At 41.3% G+C, this 20,468-nt stretch overlaps 1 protein-coding gene across 5 annotated transcripts in view; it reads right to left on the reverse strand.

Moving 5' to 3' along the window:
• LOC123019599 (cytosolic carboxypeptidase 4-like) overlaps positions 1-20,468 on the reverse strand; it is a 342,822-nt gene that overhangs the window by 94,672 nt on the left and 227,682 nt on the right. The window contains exon 9 of one of the 5 annotated variants that reach the window (XM_044422597.1): positions 10,977-13,179. The exons of the other annotated variants lie outside the window; for them this stretch is intronic. Within the exon in view, the coding sequence (XP_044278532.1) occupies positions 13,107-13,179 (73 nt within the window). The 3' untranslated portion in view covers positions 10,977-13,106. Of the gene's footprint in view, positions 1-10,976; positions 13,180-20,468 lie in introns of those variants that run through there. 5 annotated transcript variants of the gene reach the window in all.

The following is a 20,468-nucleotide window of genomic DNA, read 5'->3' on the forward strand; positions in this document are numbered from 1 at the left end:
CTAATTCTTATGTTTAGTCCAACCTTGGGGTTTCCAGTTGGATATTAGATAAAACAGGGTCTTTAGAGGGTCCATAGTTTGGGAGTGCTCCTTGACCCAGAACTGTCCCTGGAGGTCCCGGTGACAATGGGGGCGAGGAGCTCTTTCCTTCGGCTCTGGCTGATCCAACAGTTGCGTCCTTACCTGGACAAGCACTTTCTAGCAACTGTGACACACGCTCTGGTAACTTCCCAATTGGATTATTGTAATGCACTCTACATGGGACTGCCCTTGAAAATGGTCTGGATACAATTGGTCCAAAATAGAGCTGCCAGATTGCTGACAAGGACCAGTTGCTATTCTCATATCACGCCACTCCTCTATCAGCTTCACTGGCTCCCGATTGACGTCCGGGCCCAATTCAAGGTGCTGGTGTTAACCTATAAAACCCTAAATGGCTTGAGACCAGGATACCTGAAGGAATGTCTCCTTCCCTATGAGCCCTTGCACCCCTTAAGATCTGCAGGAGAGGCCCTGCTCTGGGAACCACCCTTGAAGGAGGTACAGATGGTCTCCACCCGGAGGAGGGCCTTTTCTGCAGTGGTGCCCAGACTATGGAATGCGCTCCCCAGTGAGGTTCGCCTGGTGCTGACTTTATATTCTTTTTGGCACCAGGTGAAAACCTTTTTATTTGCCCACCATTTTAAATGTTAGGAATTGTAATCTAGTTTTAACTATTTCACAGTTGTATTTTGATTTTGCTCCTGCTTTTAAATTTGTTTTCATTTGTGAAATGTTATTGTTGGTTTTATGCATATTTTAAATTATTGTTAATTGTTGAATGGTTTGTTTTGATTTTTGTAAGCTGCCATGAGAAGCTTTTGTGTACAGGGCAGGGTATAAATATTTTAAATAAATAAACAAATTTAAGTTTTTCAATGATGTCCATCTTCAGAGTCATTACTAGTACTCAGAGTGTCCACTAAACACTGGTGTATAAAAGCTTTAAATAAATAAATAAATAAATAAATAAATAAAAGCCCTCAACTAGAGCACTATATTGGGGGGGGAGGGGGGAGTCTGATCTTTTAAAAAAATGCTAGCAGTAAGAAGCCTATCTTCCTAGAACAATTCCTAAACCTAAAATAATCTTGATCTACAAATGTAATCAATGCCCAAGCTCTAGTTCCATCAAAATACAGATGTTCCAGAAACATAATATCCATAAGGCTCAAAACAACTGGGCAGACTCAATTCATAAGATGCAGGAGATGTAATATGTACTGAGGCTATTCAGCAAAAACCATGCATTTGTGACAGTTGATAAACGTTAATTTTGAGGACTGATTAGCAAATTCCAGCCAGATCTCATTTGAGTGTCTGACAGCGGCTCGTAAATGATGAGATTTACATCTTGAATCCATCCTTCCTTCACAGATCCTAAATACCTTTGGAATTAGGGATACTGATTCTTGTATTCTATATTTGAGCATCTTACTCATCCAAGATGCAAGGTGGATGTCATTTCTATTATCTTCCTTTCTTCCTTCCTCTTTCAGGCCTTCACCTTTAACTTGCAGAAACCTAAATTAGACTCCAGCAAATTAAACAAATCCCCATTCCAACATGCTGGGCCTTCTTCTCCAATTTACAAGTGTAATTAGTATTCTTACTTGCTTTCTGATTTTTAGAATTTCCTTTCCATCCCACTTTATTAGTGAGCAACAGCTTTAGTGTGATTCCTTGCACTTTTCTTAGATGGCATTGTGATCTGATATCAGCTTCTGCCAATTCCTTTTATCACATAAACCTTCTGATTTTTACATTTGTTGTTGGCAATGCATTGCATACAGAAAGGTTGTTTCTAATGAGGACTAATTCATTACCAATCATATGAGACCATTCTTCAGTTTGCACATTTCCTCTCTTTATGTCCTCTGTTTGTGTAGATATTGTTTTTTTTTTCCTTTTTACTCCTCTCCTCTCCTCTCCTCTCCTCCCTCTCCTCTCCTCTCCTCTCCTCTCCTCTCCTCTCCTCCTATAAGTTGGAAGGTTCAGGTTCAAGAATGTGTTTCTGTCTGAACTCCTCTATCAGATCTACTTTTCCACTGATTAATTCATTTCCAGACCTTCCAATATATTCTGCTCGGACCAGTTCTGAGGCTAAATCAGTTGATGGTCTTGAGACTCAAGGTTCTTGTGGATGCACAAGATGCGCAGACCAGTCCTGCGCTGTGGGCATTACAGATTGTCCATGGTGCACCAATTCATACAATTTATGCTCATTTTCATTCTGTTTCTGCTGTGTAATTTTTGTTTGCTTTTTCCATGATTCAATGAGGCCATGTAGTAAGCCGGGGACAGCCCGTAGATCTTTGTATTTTCTTTCTTAACAAACACAATAATCTTGGTGTTCACTTTGGTCTGTTTTCCCTGGACACAATGCTTAATAATTACTTAAACTGAGAGTTTCAGAAGGAAATAGATGGAAGTAGACCTGAGTCACCATGCATTGATTCATGGATACCCAATTTATTCATTTGTTAGTTTATTTACAAACTCCAGCCAGGCAGATCACACAGAATTATGAACTGATAATACTTTCCGAGGAAGGAAATGGGATATTTTGCACTTTCTTTGTGGAGAAACTGACCCAGTTAATCTAGTTATCATTGCAGTTTGGGTCCATGGAAAAGCAGTTATCTGACACGTGTATAAATTTACTGATTACTTCAATTTGCAGTCGATGGAAACGCACATAGGCATTTTGCATCTTGTGAGGCTCCTTGATTGTAATAATGCACCAGACAAATAAATGGTAAAAAATGTTGAGGCTGGATAAGGGTCTTGGTCTGAGGAACCCAGAATAATTACTTCTATCCATTAAAAGAGAACACTAAGAACACTAATTGTAACTCTAAGCCTCTTTAAAAATAATACTACTACAGTATAACCCCGTGAAGTTGCGGTTCAGCATTCGCAGCCTCAGTCTTTCATGGAATTTTCTCTGAGCAAGTCCAAGCTGATCTCCTTGTGAGTAAGCCTGCGCTGTGCTGTGTGGTGGCTTACTCACAAGGAGATCGTTTCCTCTGAGTTTGGACTAACTTGGAGAAAACGATATCTGTGCACGCCTGCCCCTGTCCCTGCCTCGCCATGCGTGCATGCCCACCCCTGGCCTGGCCCTCACCTCCTGCCTGCAACATCCATCGCTGGCCCCAGATTTGCAGTTTTTCACAATTTGTGGGTGCTTTAGGAATGTAACCCCCGCAAATTTCAGGGGACTACTGTACTCTAATCAAATACAGAACTATTGTTTTCTGGTTACTATTAAAAATGCCCTTCCCTTGCTCACAAATGAGGAAATAACCAAATATTTTCTCTCTGAGGTGGCGCCCAGATTGTGGAATGTGCTCCCCAGAGAGGTTTGCCTGGCACCGAGTTTATACTCTTTTCAGCACCAGGTCAAAACCTTTTTATTTAATTGTTATTTCAAAAACTAATATTTTAATGTTCAACAGTCGCTTTTTATTTAACTTATATTTCCTGGTTATTTGTTATTTATTATATTGATATGGTTGTTTTATTGTGTTTTTGCTTTAATGATTGTGAGCCATCCTGAGATGCCTTGCATAAGGGATGGCACATAAACGTTTTAAATAAATAAATAAAAACTTTACTTTTCCTTGCATTGATTTGAGCATTCTGTTGGCAGCCACGCTCAGCCAGATGTCCCTGAGAAGCCCACAACCATAATAGTCATCTGTGTCCTTTGTCCACAGATTTGGTATCCAGGGCTGGCTCTGAAAGTGGAAATTCCATTTACTTTTTATGGGTAAGGTTGGGTGAATCTCTCAAGCTCAAATTCACTCATGCCTTTTTCTACTACATGCCTCATTCCACCCTTCCTTTGCACTGGATTGTTATTCATTCTTTGGCATCCACATGAAAATGTCCACATATTTGTGTGCACATTAAAATATGCATTCTTGTTTCACTGTATTTATATATCTACATATCTATCTACATGCTACTTCATATTTTAATATTCCAATGTGGAGATTCTGGATTGGTGAAGAAAAAAAGATTAGAAGAGTTATAAAAACAAAACTATATGCTGAAAACAAGACCAGTAAAATCTTATTAGTAAAACCATGGCTGGTAAGATGAGGAAAGCTACCTGAAATAAAGGTACTTTCAAGAGGCACCAAAACCAATACACTGATGGTGCCTCCCTGTCATCTAGAGGCAGGTGGTTCCAAAGAATTGGTCAAATAGTGAGCAAGAAGTGGTGAAAATTTGCTGAAAACTCTTCTCCAGGTAAATTCCAATCAGGCCATAGATCCGTATGGAACCACTAGGGATATGACATCTGAGACATGTTTTAAAATACGTACATTTTTATGCACCTCTTTCAAATGCTCAGCTTTGCAAGTACTTCCCCAACTAAGTAGTTTGTGTGTGCGCATTCTGGATATTTTGTATGCATTAATTCAAACTGACACATTTTGTACTCTTTTCTGATGAACTGCAGCATCAAATTCTGCCAACTATTTCTCACTTACTCCTACTCTTGTGAACAGACATCCCTGGTCATTTGCTTCTGCGTTGTATAAGAAAGAAATTTCTTTTGTCTTTTTCTAGACCTCCTTCCAATCAGTTTCATTGCACTACTTCCAAAAGAGAGAATAGTTCCTTATCTCCACTGTGTTGATAATTTTATAGATTTTTCATATTCTCCAATCAGCTATTCTTTATTTTCCTTTCACAATCAAGTTCTGAATTACTTTAAAATGAATTTTTTCATTTTTTTTATTTTGGATTTTGCAGTGCTCTTCCAACCATCTACAAGGTTGGGCTTCTGTGCCCATCGGGCAGCTGGCAGGAGGCTGTTTCAGGGTAGGACCATAGCTGTAACCTGCCACAGGCTCTTCCAAAAATATCCTATTTCCTGACTTATCAGAGCTCCAAGTTGCACTGGTTTGTTGGGATTGTCTGCCATGGTAATTGACTGCAATGACCCCACAATAGCTCCAAGGCATTGTGAGAAATAGAAAGGCTGAATAGGTGCACCGGGACATGTGAAGAGCCCTGCTAGATCAGACCCAGGTCCATCTAGCATTTTGGACTGATTGGCCCATCCACAGGCAAAACATTTATTTTATTTATTTTTTATTTATTAAAACATTTTTATGCCGCCCCATTCACCGAAGCCTCGGGGCGGCTTACAACAACCACCCAAGTTCCACCCAAGTTCCTCAGGGACCAGCCTCTGATGCGGAAGTTAGCCCTCAGGACACATACCCATCAGGACTTAGACTCCAGGAATTTCTCCAGTCCTTTTTGAAAACCATCCAAATGGATGATCCACTACATGAAATCCATTCCATCATTTAACTATGCCCTATGAGAAGTAATACTTTCCTTTTCCGACCTGAATTTTCCACCAATCATGAGATAATTTCATGAAATGATCCTGGTTCTAATATTGGATTGATCAATAAGATTGGAACAAGATCATTTCCCTAGCCACTCACTCTTCATCATACATAATTTTGTACATTTCCATCTTGCCCTCCCTCTTTATTTGCCTTTTTCTAAGGTAAAAAATCCCAACTACCAGGACCCCTTGGACTGTTGCTAACTCTGCTATTCATCACCAAGAAACCCACAAAGAGAAGGGAATCCACCAAGAGTAGAAGGCATTCACCAAAAGGTAGACCCCCATCAAAGCATCTCATCACCACTGATGATGCCTCCTCTTTTTCTTCTACATGTACTACCTATCCATGTCAGTCACACATTTGTTCCAACTTAAACAGGTGAAATTGCCAACATGAACTCAGATTTGTCTCGGGAGAGGGACGCCATGATGTGGCTCCTCTTACTAGCTTGGAAAAGGATACTTCAAATGTTCTTGTTCGCAAAGCAGCCATTTCAAAAGTATGCAAGTTTCTAATGTTTAACTGCTCATGCAGGTGAGCTACTTACATCATCAGCAAATTTCGGGGTGAGGGGTGGATCTCACTTTCATAGTCCAGGGGTAGAAGTATCAGCCTATTTCTGTCCTGTGTCCCTTTTTCATGCTGTCATATCCCACGCCTGCATGAATCTACAATATTTCTTTAAAATGAGGGAGGGTAGGTGTTTGTGTGTGCAAAAATTCACGTTTAAACATGTGCTAAATATGTATTGAAGAACTTTCCCTTGAAAAACAATTTGTAAAACATGTTTTGCTTCTTAGTGTCTGTATTTCTAAATATATTTTATCCTGAAGCACTCATTTTTGGAACATTTTTGAGCCAAGAACTGTACTGCAAACTGTGTGTGAAATCTAAAGGATAACCATTCTCAGACCTACAAATTAGTCCGTGGGGTACAGATGGGGCCAGTTCATGTTGGAACTCACATAGATCTAATTCCACTATCAGGAACAGCTTAAAACCAACACAAATGTGATAGTCCATCAGTGACATTATTAAGCAGAGAATGTGAAAAAAGAGTACAAAACAAAACAAAATATAAAAAAACAACAACGTTCTTTTCTCAGCCTTATCCTGTCAAGGGGATAAACACATATGTCAGTTTCAGTTTCTGACATTTTACCTAATCCACACCATTTTTGCAGTTTTATCTAAGAAGTGTGGTTTTTCACTAATATGACATTTTAATTGTGTACAGATTTGTGTCATTGTTCATGCTTGTCAGAACTGTATTGCAAGGTTCTGAGAAGCATGAATACTGAGGTGGAACTGATACATATATAGATTCACAATGTATGAAACTGGGAAGATGTTATCAAACGCCAAACATCTGTAGCTGATTCTGAAGGAGTTCCCTTGTGGGATCAGATTACCAGGTGGTCAACAGTTGGCTTCTGCCAGACCGTGGGTATTCATCCTTTCCCAAAATCCATGTACCTGACTACATAAGGTATGTTCCTTGCACCTACTGGGAAATGGGTGCATATTTAAACTGCTGCTCTGACCATTTTAAAACCAGTTTAACAGGAAGTCAACATAGAGGAGTAATATTTGAGAAGCATCAGAACATGTCCTGCACTGGGGATGCGGGAGCAATCCGACAAGGGTATACTTCCAATGGAGTTTCACAATTTGCCCTCTCCCTCGATTCTGGTTTGGTAGTTCCACACTGGTGCCAAATTGTGATTTTGCAAGTCACAGACTTCTATGTATCATGTAAACTACAGCTGCACCGTTAAAACAAGGTGGGGAAGGGAAGAGAGAAAAGGAGGGAGAAAGATGCACAAGTAAGAAACTGGAACTGATGGTTCCCCATTGTTGAGGGTGTTCAAAGATAGGCTAGACATGCACATGGTGGGCATGTCATGAGTGGAGCCAGCTGGAGCCAGTGTCAGACTAGATGGCCCGGGAGACTCCTTCTGACTTGCTCTGTCTCTATGTTTGTGCAAATTGTGCTACAACTAGGTAGATGCTGGCTTCCAATTTGCTCAAATAGCACAAACCAGAAGTTGTACAAATTGCATAAATTACATGATTTGCTCCAAATCTACAGGGAAAACACCCAACTCTCATTAATTTTACTGTGAATCTTGATAACTCAAAACAAAAAAAAATGAAAATGACAACAAACGATTGCATATTTCTAATATAAAGATTCACTATAAGCATTAGATAGATATACCACATGTACCCCAATATGTTTTGTATATGACAAGTCATGCTAGCATTCTTAGAAACAACTATGCATAGGCTTCATGGAATCTGGGCCTAATATCCAAATTTATTCCTTCATAAGCTAAACTCCACCCAATCAAAACTTGAAAGCATTGTAAATTCCTCAACCCAACACACTGTTGAAGGCAGCTGTTCATCCTTCTAAAGTTATAATATTAGTCTTTTAGCTATCCAAAGGGAATGGAGAATCCATTTACATCAATTTACATTGATCTTGTATCAAGTTTCAAGGGGCTGATAGATAATTGAGGAACAACATGTGCATCAGTGAATATTAACTTTCTGTGACAAGTTTTATCCATATTGTTACCTCCTCCCAAAATGAGGCAGCCATTGGGCATTGCCCAGGCAACTGTTGTACACTTTCAACAGTTGGTTGATTTAGATAAATACTTCCCTAGAGAGGTCCATCTGACACTGTCATTATATGCTTTTCGGTGCTATGTTAAGACCTTTTTATTTGATCAATATTTTAATGTTAACTAATTTTAATTGTATATGATTTATTTAATTTATTTTAAATATGTCAGTTTTATTCTCAGTACGTGGAATAGCTAATTTATTTTGTTTAGGATTTAGAATATTCTGTAAGCTGTCCAGAGACAACAGTGATGGACGGCCTATAAATTTCCTAAATAAATAAATAAAATTTATTTATTTATTTATTTAAAATATTTATATCCTATCCTATATGCGAATTAGATGTTAATTAGATGTTAAAAATCAGGAAGGTCTAAAGCAATTGATCCAAAGAATCAAAGAAGAGAATGAGAAGTTCGGCCTCCTTCTGAACATCAAAAAGACAAAGGTCTTGACAACTGCACAGAATGAAGCCATCAAAACAGCAGTTGATAATGTGGAAATTGAAGGTGTAGAACAATTCACTTTCCTGGGATCACTGATTATGCGCAGCAGTGAATGCAGTCCAGAAATAAAGTAGTGAATTTCATTAGGACAAATGGTAATGAAAAGTATGAATTGAGTGTGGAAAAACAAGAACATCAGCTTGGAAACCAAGTGTAGATTGGTCTGAGTGATCGTTTTTCCTATTGCAACCTATGGTTGTGAACATTGGGCAATCAAAAAGCTGGACAAGAAGAAAACTGACTCAATCAAACTGTGGTGCTGGCAGAGGCTCCTGCACATTCCACGGACAGCAGGCCTCATGAGCAAGCAGGTGCTGTTAAACCAGACACGTCCCTGGTTGGCAAGATAGCAACGCTGAGACTCACGCATTTGGTCCATGTTTTGTGATCATTAGAAAATGATGTAATGCTTGGAATGCTCAGCAGCAGGAGAAAACCAGGTCGCCAAAGAGCAAGGAGGTTAGGCTCCATCAAGAGGATGCAGCCCAGAGCATAGTTCAGCCAAAAGAGGTAGCACGGGTTCAAAAAGTGTGGAGAGATTTGCCCAACAGGATCACTTATAGTTGGACACAACTGAACAACTGAACAACTGATCCAAATCAACTTGTCTGTCCAGACACTCAAAAAGAATGTTTTTTGCCAGTTCTTAGCTAGGGGTCTCCCAATAAAGTCATTTTTGTGTGTCAAAATGGATCAAATAGTAATTGAGGTAATAGCATGTGCCACACCTCTCTTGCTACTGTAACTGTAAGTGGTGTGCTATATCTGTTGGCATATCGAGACCCCAAAGTTGTCTATTTGGGGAGGTGAGCCAAACATGAAGATTCTACAACTGTCCAGTAGCTGGGGAGGTGGGATGTTTAATCTGAGTGAAAAATACCAAAATTTAATACAAGTCAGTGAAAAGTTCCAATAGGTTAGGAAAGCTAAATCTGTTCCCTTTCATTGCAAGTTCCATCCTTTTTAACGGTATTGATGGCAGGGGAAAACCCCATAACAACTTGAGGCTTTTAGCAATTGAGATTTTACAAATATTTGTTAGAATTACTACATCAAACAGCCACAATTCAAATATTACATTCATCTTGAACATATTTACACTAATTCATAAATTCAGCTTTAAAGGTCCCCATCTTATTAATAGCCCAACAGATCTTAGTTATCAGATTCAAGTTAAGCTTAATCTTTTGAGAAATATCTCTTGGGATAAATAATATAATCTGAGCAGAGTTTGAATGCCCAGTTGGCTAAAACAACGTGGACAACAAACTTCATTCAATTAATTGAATAGTTAGACCAATAACCAAAAGTATTAATCATTTTCATCAAAGCTAGAAGTTTCAAAAGGAACGGTAAAGGATTCTAATGATATATGTACAAATCTGTTGAACAGTATACAGTGCAGGTTCCAAACACAGGTCAAAAATCAATGGGTAAAGTGGACCTGAAACAAAAATCAAAAGGAACCACTCCTATTTGGAGTGGAACCACCACAATGAAGTGCCTTCAACTCTGAACCCAGGGAGACTACTCAGCAGGTTACCATGCGTAATGGTATTAAATTCCAAGAGAGTCAACAGGGTCATAATCCCTCTCTCCCCTCCCAGAAAAGGTCACTCAACAAAGCAACCAAGGCAGTTTTTGCTGCAAAACCCAGTCTGAAGCCCAACTGAAGGAGATCTAGATAATCAGTTCCATTCCATTTAAATGTGTTTGGAGCTGACCTGCAACACGTTAAAAAAACACATTATCATAAAAAAAGCATGAATGCTTTTATTTTATGCTTGCTTATTTATTTATTTATTTATTTGACAGATAAGTTCTCCAAATAAATAAATAAAATAAAAGCATTCATGAATCATGGCTGGAGAATCATTATACATACATTAGTTGAAGCAACTATTTTTTCTTTAGATTTTCCAACCAGGATAAAAACCTGACCATCACATTCAATAATAGCCTGCTGAACTGTGAACAGAAGATATTTATCAATTAGAACCACTGTCCTTCTGAACCATGTCATATTATCTGATTCTGGGAAGACATGGATGGGCTTGTACTGTTGGTGAAACAAGCAGTGCTTGTTCTCAGTGATGTTCTTGTGCAGCCAAATTATTTTGGCTTTGAAGTCTTCTCCCATGTAGAAGTGCATGGTTGCCTCCCATTTCTGTGGCTCTTTTCTACAGGAGACATACACTGCGCACTTGTCGCTCCCTGCTCAGTACTGTTCATGGTTCTCTGGAGTTTCCAGTTTCATGTCTCTGTACTTTCAGGGGAATTTTTAGAATGAGGAAAATGGAGTATTATTTGGGAAAGTGAAAGTAAGGTTTTTCTACTTGTGTAACTAGCACAGAGCTACACCAGCTAGAGGTGACATAGTGCTTCACATACAGGTTCTGCCATGAAACTGAGCACAACTGCCTTGTGTAGAAATGCTCCCATTCTGGAGGAATCACCAGTGTGATTCCTCTAGGATAGAACAAGTAGAAGCTAATAGGAAACAGATTATTTTAAAATTCAAATATTAGCACAATGTGTCTTTCTTTAGGAGAAGCTCTTACCCCATTGAGAGACCTAAATTTAACCAAAAAAATCTATAATGAAGAGTGTTTGGCACACTCCTTGGTTTAAAACCTGAGGCATCACCAGGGTTAGTTCTCACTAACTCTCTATATGATTTTTTTTTTCTGAATCTTGGTGCATGCATTTTTATGACTCCCTTCTGAGGGTCATCAGCCTCCACAAACTGCCCTTTGTGTTCCCCAGAAATTAAAGATTAATCACCTGGATACTGCTGATGGCAACTTCAGAGAATAATTGTAGGCTGTTCTTCGAATGAATACTGAATGCTAAAGCAGATTTATCTTGTTATTAGTTTCTCATTAGTTTCATGCATTCCTAGAGACCCTATAAGTCTGTAATTATAGTATATAATCTCATGTGCATAATAGATTTTCCTCCCATTTCACTTGGGCAAAGTCTGGGAAATTACTCATTCCATAAAAAGCACAAACTAGAGTTAAGAACAGAAACATTGCTCTGCAGATCAGAGAGGAAACATATCAACTGTGGCCAACCAGATAACTCTGGAAAGCCTGCCAAAGGATGTTCTTTGCATGTGCTCCTCAGCAACCGACAGCCAAGGGTCAAGGATCTTGAGAAGCCCTCACCAGGGGATGTCTTTCTTACTTGGACACCTGCCTGGGTTCTTCTCCTCCAATAGCCCAGCAGTTATCAAATATACCACAGCATAGAAGAGGTAGAAACAGATGTTGATAACAAGTTGGAAGTAATTATTGAAAAAAGATGACTAGTTAACAAACATGTTGAGATTCAACAGTACTCTTGAACTAACAAAATGTGCATACATGCCTAGCCTTGCCATCACCACCAGCCTTTTCCATTGACATGGAACAGAAGCGAGCCAATGCACAATACTATGATATCATGGCATAGACAAGCATGCCTTCAACCTGGTACCTTTCACCCTGGCTGGGATGCAATAGCCAGCCAGCATAGCATCAGATTTTGAAGTGGAGAGAATATAACTCATGCATGCTATGGACCTCTTTGAAATCTAGTGCACCAGAGCCTGCCTTCCCAAGGGTACGTTCAAACAGCAAAACTCAAACTCACCAATTTCTCTGAATTTCATCTCAGAGTTCATTCCTACCTGAGCCCCAGTCAGATGGTGAGCTTGATTTTCTGCCCTCTTCAAATGAAAATCTGTGCACATTTTTGCAATTGTGCATATCTTCAGAATACATACATTCTTCTCCCATTGGTTAAATCACATCTGTGCACATTCTTTTTTAAAAATGTGCATTTTCAAATGTACACACGCTGTTGAACATGGTGCAAAATTGAACTTGCAAAATTCATGGAAAAAGCCTTAACATTTGGGGGACAAACTTACATAGTCTTAGGTATCATTTTGGGGATCTGCACACTTTTAAACATGTCTTCCTTTCTAGTATGCATTTCATTCTTTAATCCATTGAGGAAAGTATAGATTTGGGTGCATACTTTAAAAAAAACTCCTGTTCAAAAATGTGCTCTTTTTCTGGAACAAATGAAAAGAGCATCAAGGTGAAAAATGGAGAACCTGAACAAGCTTGGACTTCACTGGCTCTCCAGTTTCCTAGGGAAGGTGCAATGGAATGATATCACAACATGGATAGATATATTCCCATGGTTAATGTGGAAAAAAATACCTTGGTGGCAGCACCTCAAATCAGATATAAACTGTAGCTTTAACCTGAGGTATCCTGGATTTGGGGATCCTCACCACCTCCATTCTAGAGTATAGTTGATTTGCTCTCTATTTAGTGGTTTCACATAGCATTACATCTTAGCAGGTCTGCCAATGAATTTCATAATTAACACCTGCCTTTTTTACAATTCACTTCTGCTTTTCAGCAATAGATCTCCCTGCAAAGTAAGCAAGAGCCAACTCTATCAAGCATCCAAAGCAGACGGGGATATTGAAGAGCCTTATCTGAACTCACCAGCTGGGGAAACATGGATGGTATCACGAGTCTGTAAACTATCCTTTTAACTGCAGCACTAAATTTTCCACCACTCTCGAACCCCTCTTTGTCATAGAGGTGGCTGGAAACCTTTGAACAACAAAATGCCAAAGAGATATATATCACTTCACTTTATGGGGCTCGATCAGAGAAGCTCAGCAAAACTTGTTTGAACTTTTCCCTCTCACAAATTAAAAGCCAAGAGTCACATATATACTGAACATGAATCTAAAATGCTAAAATTTGTTTGGATGTGTGCATGTGTGTGCCAGCATGTATGGCTACATGTGTGCATAAAAGTTTTGCATGTGCTGAGAAACTATCCCTCGCTTTCAATATTTTTTGGCAGTTGGTTTTGCTTCGTATTATGTTTCACGCACCTAGTGAAAGTGTATAAATCTTTCATTACCCACACTAAAAAGAAAGAGAGAGAGTTTTAAAATTTCTGAATGCATGAGATAGATAAAACAACAGACCTGTCCCACTTGCAAGGAATACTGTTTTAACTCAGCACCTCAGCTGAAGACCCTATGCTTTAACTTCCAAACCCATCTCTGAAACCATAATGTCATCAGATGAGATTTCCTGGTGGTTCTGCATAGACCTATAGTCCAGTAGGACTCTACCTGGCCCAGAACCTGATGAGTCCTGGTTCCTTTTCTGTAGACCTTCCTGCTTTCAAAGTCTAGAAGAGCACCAGTGTTGTGTTGTTTTTAATGCCTGCTGAAGATATCTTTACTTCATGGTTCTTCCTTGATTGAGCAGTCATGGTTTTTTCTTGTTATCTTGTTATCTTGTATCTAACTTTTCAGACATCCTTTTAGTATTTTTCTTCTAGGATAAGGAATGGATTTCCCCAGGAGGTGGTGGGGGCCCCTAAGTGAGGGCGTGCAAGGAAAGATTGACAAGCACATGTTGGATATTAAATTAGTGGAACTAGCTTGCGCTGGGGCTCACACTAAATGGCTCAGGAGGCCCCTCCTGACTTGCTTTGTTCCTATGTTTCTATGTCTGTTTCTAACCCTAACCCTCCTCCCTCAGAGGTCCTTCTCCAGGATTTCCACCAAAGGAAGGGTTTCCCTGGTTTGGGAATCATCTTCCCAAAGAAGCTTACCTGGCACCTACATTATGCTGTTTCTGGTGCCATTTTCCCCAAGAAGTTTAGTCTTCCCATCCTTCTTGTTATAAATCTATTGCTGTATTTTAAATCTTTGCATTGCTGCTAAACTTTTATTTTATACTGCATTTTTCAAATTTAAGCTTTTATAGCACATATGTTGGGTCTTTTGCTAAATAGACTCTCTTTATCTATTTATTTTAAACAGCTGCAAGAATCAGGATTATTATTGGGCTTATTAAATACCAAACCCAACGTGGTTTAATTCCTCTGTAGCAGCTCTGTCTATATGCTAGTACCCTCTCACTATGGAATTTCTACCTCATTTTCTTTGGCGTAATAACGATTCCATTTCTTCTTTGACACATCGATCCACCTATTTGCTTTGATAAAGCTGTTTGGCAATGGAGGCCTCATCTAATTAGACACCTAAAACACAATGCCCTAATTTCACAGTGAGATTCACATCAGCAGGATCAGAGTATAAAGGAAATGCAAAGCCGGAGGAACTATTAATGAAGGAGGGACAGAAATGGTCAGTTAGAATGATGGTTCTTCCTTCCTTAGAGATTTTGATGTCTTTGCTATCCTTCCCTGCCAAGGGGGCTCCCACTTGGTTGAGCAGTGGAGAACAGTGGCAGTGGGGTAAATGGAGGTATCTTACGCTACTTCCACAGCCATTCGGTAATGCCATCCTTAGGGGTCATTAGCAATAGAACCTTAATGAAACTGACATAACAGCAGGAAGCACTGAGTATCTGTGATGTCTGACTGAGTGGCAGACTCAGAATTTCTTCAGCATACTGGAAGGGGTCTCTTCCTCCTTGTCCTATCAAGGACAATGAAGTGAGGGGACTTGGCAGGGCATGTGCTTTATGGAAAGGGATTCCAACCAACTGGAAGCTGCATCCATGACTGCCTTTAACTGAGGGCAAGGAAGAAGCTGGTAAGGCATGCTCTCTTTCCTCCATCTATTTCCATCCTAATTCTGCAGCAAGGACTTAGCCAAAGGTCTTCCTTCCAGGTTTGCCATTCTGCCAGGTTTTGACTAGGGGAGGGCTGCAGTAGTGCTGTGACAAAGCTCCATGGAATCCTGCTATGGTGAGAGAAGCTGATTACCACACTTGGCAGGGTCAGCAGGACTGGGATTCTGGAGAAGGGGGCCTTGAGACAGCAGAGGTGGAAGCTTTGGGGGACAAGGCCAAAGCATAGGACTTTGAAGTGCCTGCAGGGTCACTTCCCCCAGGTTCTCAGGCCAACCAGGAGAGTGGGAATGCTTTGGAAGGGATGGGAGGGATCAGAAAAGAGGGGGAGGAAGAACCGTTGCCTTGCATTGTCCCTGACCCCAAGATGAGGCACTGGTAGAGATGAGCTGCGCATTTAGAGGGCTTGTGCAAGTCTCACTGCCTGGTTCTTCAGCAGCTGGAGCCACCCTGAGGGTGGAGCCCCAAGGTAACTGAAAGGGAAGGATTTGATGGAGAAGTACCTAGTTTGAGTTCAACCATCATTCTTAGTATGCACAGAGGCTTATTTTCTAGCTCCTTAGAGAGCTTTGAGAATTGCTTTCTCTTGTATTGGCAAATTGGTAAGGACATCTCAAACAGACTGTTGTTTGGTGCTTAAGGGTAAGAAGGACTGAGGTCACAACACCTTCGCTTTTCAGTTCATGGACTACTTCTCATGCTGACCCTGCCTTAGAAAGCAAACCAAGCCAAGAAGACGTCACAAGCATTCATGAAATCCCAGTTGTGCAACCAGCAGCCTTCTGCAGTGGACACTGACTGCAAATCCTGTGCACAGAAAGGGAACACTGCTTGTACAGCGCTGGCGTGGGCTCATTTCCTGGCAAGCACCCACATGAATGCTCAGCACGCTTGGCCAGATGTCGGACTCATGGCATGAGAAGGTGGGTCACAGTCCAGGTTGCTGAGCCCAGGGATGGATCTGATGGACGAATTCCTTCCCTGAGAACAGGTCCTCTCACATCCCCGTCTGCAGCTCCAGGTTTGGCCCTCAGATCTTAAAGGTAGGCAAGAGAAACTCCTGCCTGAATTTCCAAAGAGCCACTGCTAGTCAGTATCAACAACACCGGGGAACAGCGAGTGGCCTGATTCAGTATGGAGCAGCTTCCCCCTGGAGATGGGAGGAACTGAATCTGGGATCTTCAGGATAGAAAACATCCAAGCCTGCTGCTTAGGCAGAACCCTCCTCCCCATTCTATGTGGGCTGGACTAGCAGCTCAATCTTACCTGGACACTAGCACTGGTACAGCACCTCCTTTACCTGGGAGCAGCAGGCTAGCTTTGGGATGAAGGGAAGGCCACACAACACACACCATGCTGTCCTCCGACAACTCCCGCTGCCTTCTTCTGTCTTGTGCCAGAGACAGCCATCTCACTCTGCCTAATGTCCAGGCTAGATCTAAAAATAAGCAGGCACCTGCTCTGTGGCTCAGCTGGGCCCTCCCCTCAGCTGTAAGTTTTGCGATTGAGAGGAGAATCCTCTCTTGCTGTGCTGACGTAGCCTGGGACATGAAAGCATTCTCATTCTCTCATTTTACGGCCACACAGTCACATCCACTGCACTGAATACAGAAAGTACTCTTGGGTTTGAGCACTACCTACTGTCAGACTGCTAAAGAGGCAGCCTGCCTACCCCTGGACAAAAGATGGAACTCACGCCCCATGAACCCAGCGGCCACTCTCCTGTTCGTTCAAAAGGAGATGGACTGCATTACTCCTGTTTCTCCACCCCACCCCCCACATCACCACTTTATAAAGCTGCCAGCCATAGTGTTGAAATTCCCCACCTCCGCTGACCTCTCCTAAACACAACTTTTAGTTTGCAAAATATATCTTTTTCAATTATTTCTTATATCTTTTTCAGTTTGTGCATTGCTTACCAACCAACTATGGTTTCTGAAATACATTCTGGAGCCAGGAAAATTTAATTATCTTGCTTTATGAAAAATATAATTGAGATTTCTGCATCAGCACTGCAAGCAGTGTCCCTCCTATATTTCCATTGTTTCAAAACTGAAATCTCCTTTCTCGGTGTGTTTCCAGTCCTCTAGAATATTACCCAAATTAATCATTTTCTATTTACCTCACAGCTGAGATTTTTGTCCAATGGTAATGAAAAAGAAGTGAAGTTGGATTGCACAAGGTCAGGCCATTTGGTCCATCTCAGTTCAGTGTTGCCCTAATGGACTGGCTGAGGTTCCTCACAGTAAACACTTATTTTGCATCTTAATTCAAACTTATCTAATCTTTTCAGTATCATGACCCCAAACTCAGTTACCTCTACAAAATTGTATTGCTCCAAATTCAGAAATAGAATTCTATCAACAAATGCAATGAAAAAATGCATACGTTGGAGGAAGTCACACATAAACATGTATATATTCATGAACATAACATTCATATATTACCTCCAGAAACTATGTAGATTGTTTCCAAAAGAAATAGGTGTGCCTCAGCTTAATTGTCCTATTGTATGGTGGACAAGAAGCTACTGTAGGGACAGAATATGAGGGAAAAGAATGGTTTCCTGTAGGCAAAAGCACCAGACAATGATGTATTTTATCTCCCTGCCTGTTCAGTCTGTATGCAAAACGTACAAGCTTGATTACAATCAGGACGAGGAGCAAAAATTGGCAAAAGTTTCATCAATAATTTAAAATGTGCAGATGTTGTCATATTACTGAAAGAAAGCAGGAATGAACTGAAATGACTCCTGATGAAACTGAGAGAAGAAAGTGCAAAAGCAGGACTACAGCTGAACATTAAGAAAACAGAAATTTAGACTACAGAAGAATGATAGAGCTTTTCTGTTGACTATGAAGAAACTGAAATTGTGAAAGGTTTTGCAGGCTTTGACTCAGTCAAAAAGAGCTGTGGCCTTAGTGTTCCCAAGGTTGCAAATGCAACCTTGGAGCCACAGACCGCATCCTTCTTTCTGTGCCACCTGCAAGGATGAAGGAGGCTGCTGTAACTTCAGAGTCCAAACTCTGAACATGGGGCATTTTTCCAAGGTTGGAGTTGTGATTCTGAATTCTCCCATGGACAACTAGTAGCCATAGGATTGTGCCAGAGGGCAGAAAGTGAGGCAAGCGATTATCCCTGCCTGGCACAGGCAAAAATCCAGGATGGCTGGTTTTCTTCCCAAGCTCCTAGTTATTACATGGAGTTCCACATGACTTTCACTTGAACTGTTTGTCACATGGACTGGCTTCTGAGGATGCCTAGGGGAAGGGTTAAACCTGGAACTGAGAACTGGCTAGACAAACCAGGTGCCAGTCTCACTGGAATCTGGTGCTGAGATCCCTGAGAGTCCTCATCTTCCATTTGTGATGTGGGGTGAGAACTATCAAAATTATGGCCTCAAGGATGCTGTAGGTAACAGCACTTGGCTGGCCTCGAGCTGGGAGATGGGCTATCACCCCATAGGTGACCTATGCTGGTGCAGCGGATGAATCTGAACAGGGCAACCTGTTGCTCCTCTCTTGGGAGGAACATCTGCTGATGATTCTGTGATATCCCAGTGCCAGGAGAAGGAAGAATTGTTGTGTATAGATTAGGCTAGGAGCAGTTTGCTATTTTTCTGAATTGGCCAACAAGCCTCTGGAGGTGGAGCCTCTTGGTTGGCTGTTGCTGCCAACCAAGATATCCCTTTCCCCTCCCTTCCCCACTTTACCTGGTTTTATCTTTGAGATCCTGTGATTTAATCCCTCCACCCCCAGATTTCATCCTTGTTTTATTCCCCAAGCTTGGGTTTGTTGAGTGCTGAATTCAGTGGCTACCCCAGGGAGATTCTGGGCAGGATTGGGCCCAGGTGGCCAGGGGAGTGCACTCCATTGCACTGTTAAGGCAACAGCAAACACCAGAAAGAAGTTGCAAATAGTTCCTTGCTGTGACCTCAGAGATGGCATCTTCTGGGTGTTCCAGAGAACAGGGAGAGGAAGAGGCAGGCTGCACCAGCACATGTAGCACCCCAGCGGTGCCTCAGCTGCCCCCCCCCCCACCCCTTGCATGCTGAGGCAAAAGACTCTGATGGCAGACACTAGCTCTCTAGATCTTTTGCAGGGTGGGAAAAGAACCAAGGTGACCCTGACTGCTGTTCTTGCCCTGCAGACGGTGCCCTGTCTCTCCCTTCTCTTTTGTATGTATCATTTCAGCACAAATCAGACAGCCCTGGAGTTTCTTGGACAGGAAGAGAACAGATGGAGACTGAATTAGTCACCCTCTTCCACCCCTATGAGTCCCTGGGGAAAAACAAAGATTAGTGATATGCAGATGAGCAAAACTTGCACGCACTGAAATGGCTTCACCAGACCTCTGCACCACAGGAGCTTGGAAGACTGGAATAGAGCTCGAGGCGCTCTCTACTTCCCCTGAGGACTACCAGACCCAGACTTTGAGAGAGCACCACCGTGTCCATTTGCACAATCTGATCAGTTACAGGAAAAGCCACACTTGATGAGAAAACTAGTTGCAGGAAGCTTTGAAAGATAGCGGTTGTTTCCAGATGGAGGGCTCATTGCACAAAACACAGCGAGGTCCCCCCCCCCACTTAACAGATGCGCCCACCCCTCAGTAAGGAAGAAGATGAAAGAAGTCTTAAGAAAACATTTGTAGGAAACAAGTGGAAGCTGTCTATGTCTGGATCCCTCAGAAATATGGATCTATCAGTCAGCAAACCTCAGTTTGCCAACGTCCTTCAAATTCCACCTTGAAACTCTGTCAAACTCAAGTCCAAACTCAGATTGTGAGCATTATTTTCCCTCACAAAAATCCAGGCATATATTCAGAGTTTACCCAAATGCACACATCACTTGTGCTTATCTTTGAAACATATGCATTCTTCACCCATTGATTAAAATATACTTGCATGCATTTTCCAAATATATACATTCTGATCAACACATCTTTCTGGGGTTTGCAAATTATAATGTTGGTAATTTATTAATTCTGACCCGAGGTTGCAACTAAGCCTGTGTTTAGTCTGGAAGCTGTGAACTGGGCAAGCCCTGCTAAAAATGAATTAGAACACATTTCTTGTACACCCTACAAAAAAAAAAAAAAAAAAAAAACTTCCTAGAGTTTCTGAAAACCTTCTGGTTCTTATGAGGGTGGTTAAGAGATGTGCTGGAGATAGACTTCAAGCTGAACAGGCAAGGATTTACGAGGAAAGAAAAACACAAGTAAGACTAGTGAGGGGGGGTTGGGGGGTTGTTCAGCCACTTCCCTAATAGCATCACCAC

The sequence above is a fragment of the Varanus komodoensis genome, unplaced genomic scaffold (genome assembly GCF_004798865.1).
Source record: "Varanus komodoensis strain SLA01 unplaced genomic scaffold, ASM479886v1 scaffold131, whole genome shotgun sequence".
Taxonomy (NCBI): Eukaryota; Metazoa; Chordata; class Lepidosauria; order Squamata; family Varanidae; genus Varanus; species Varanus komodoensis.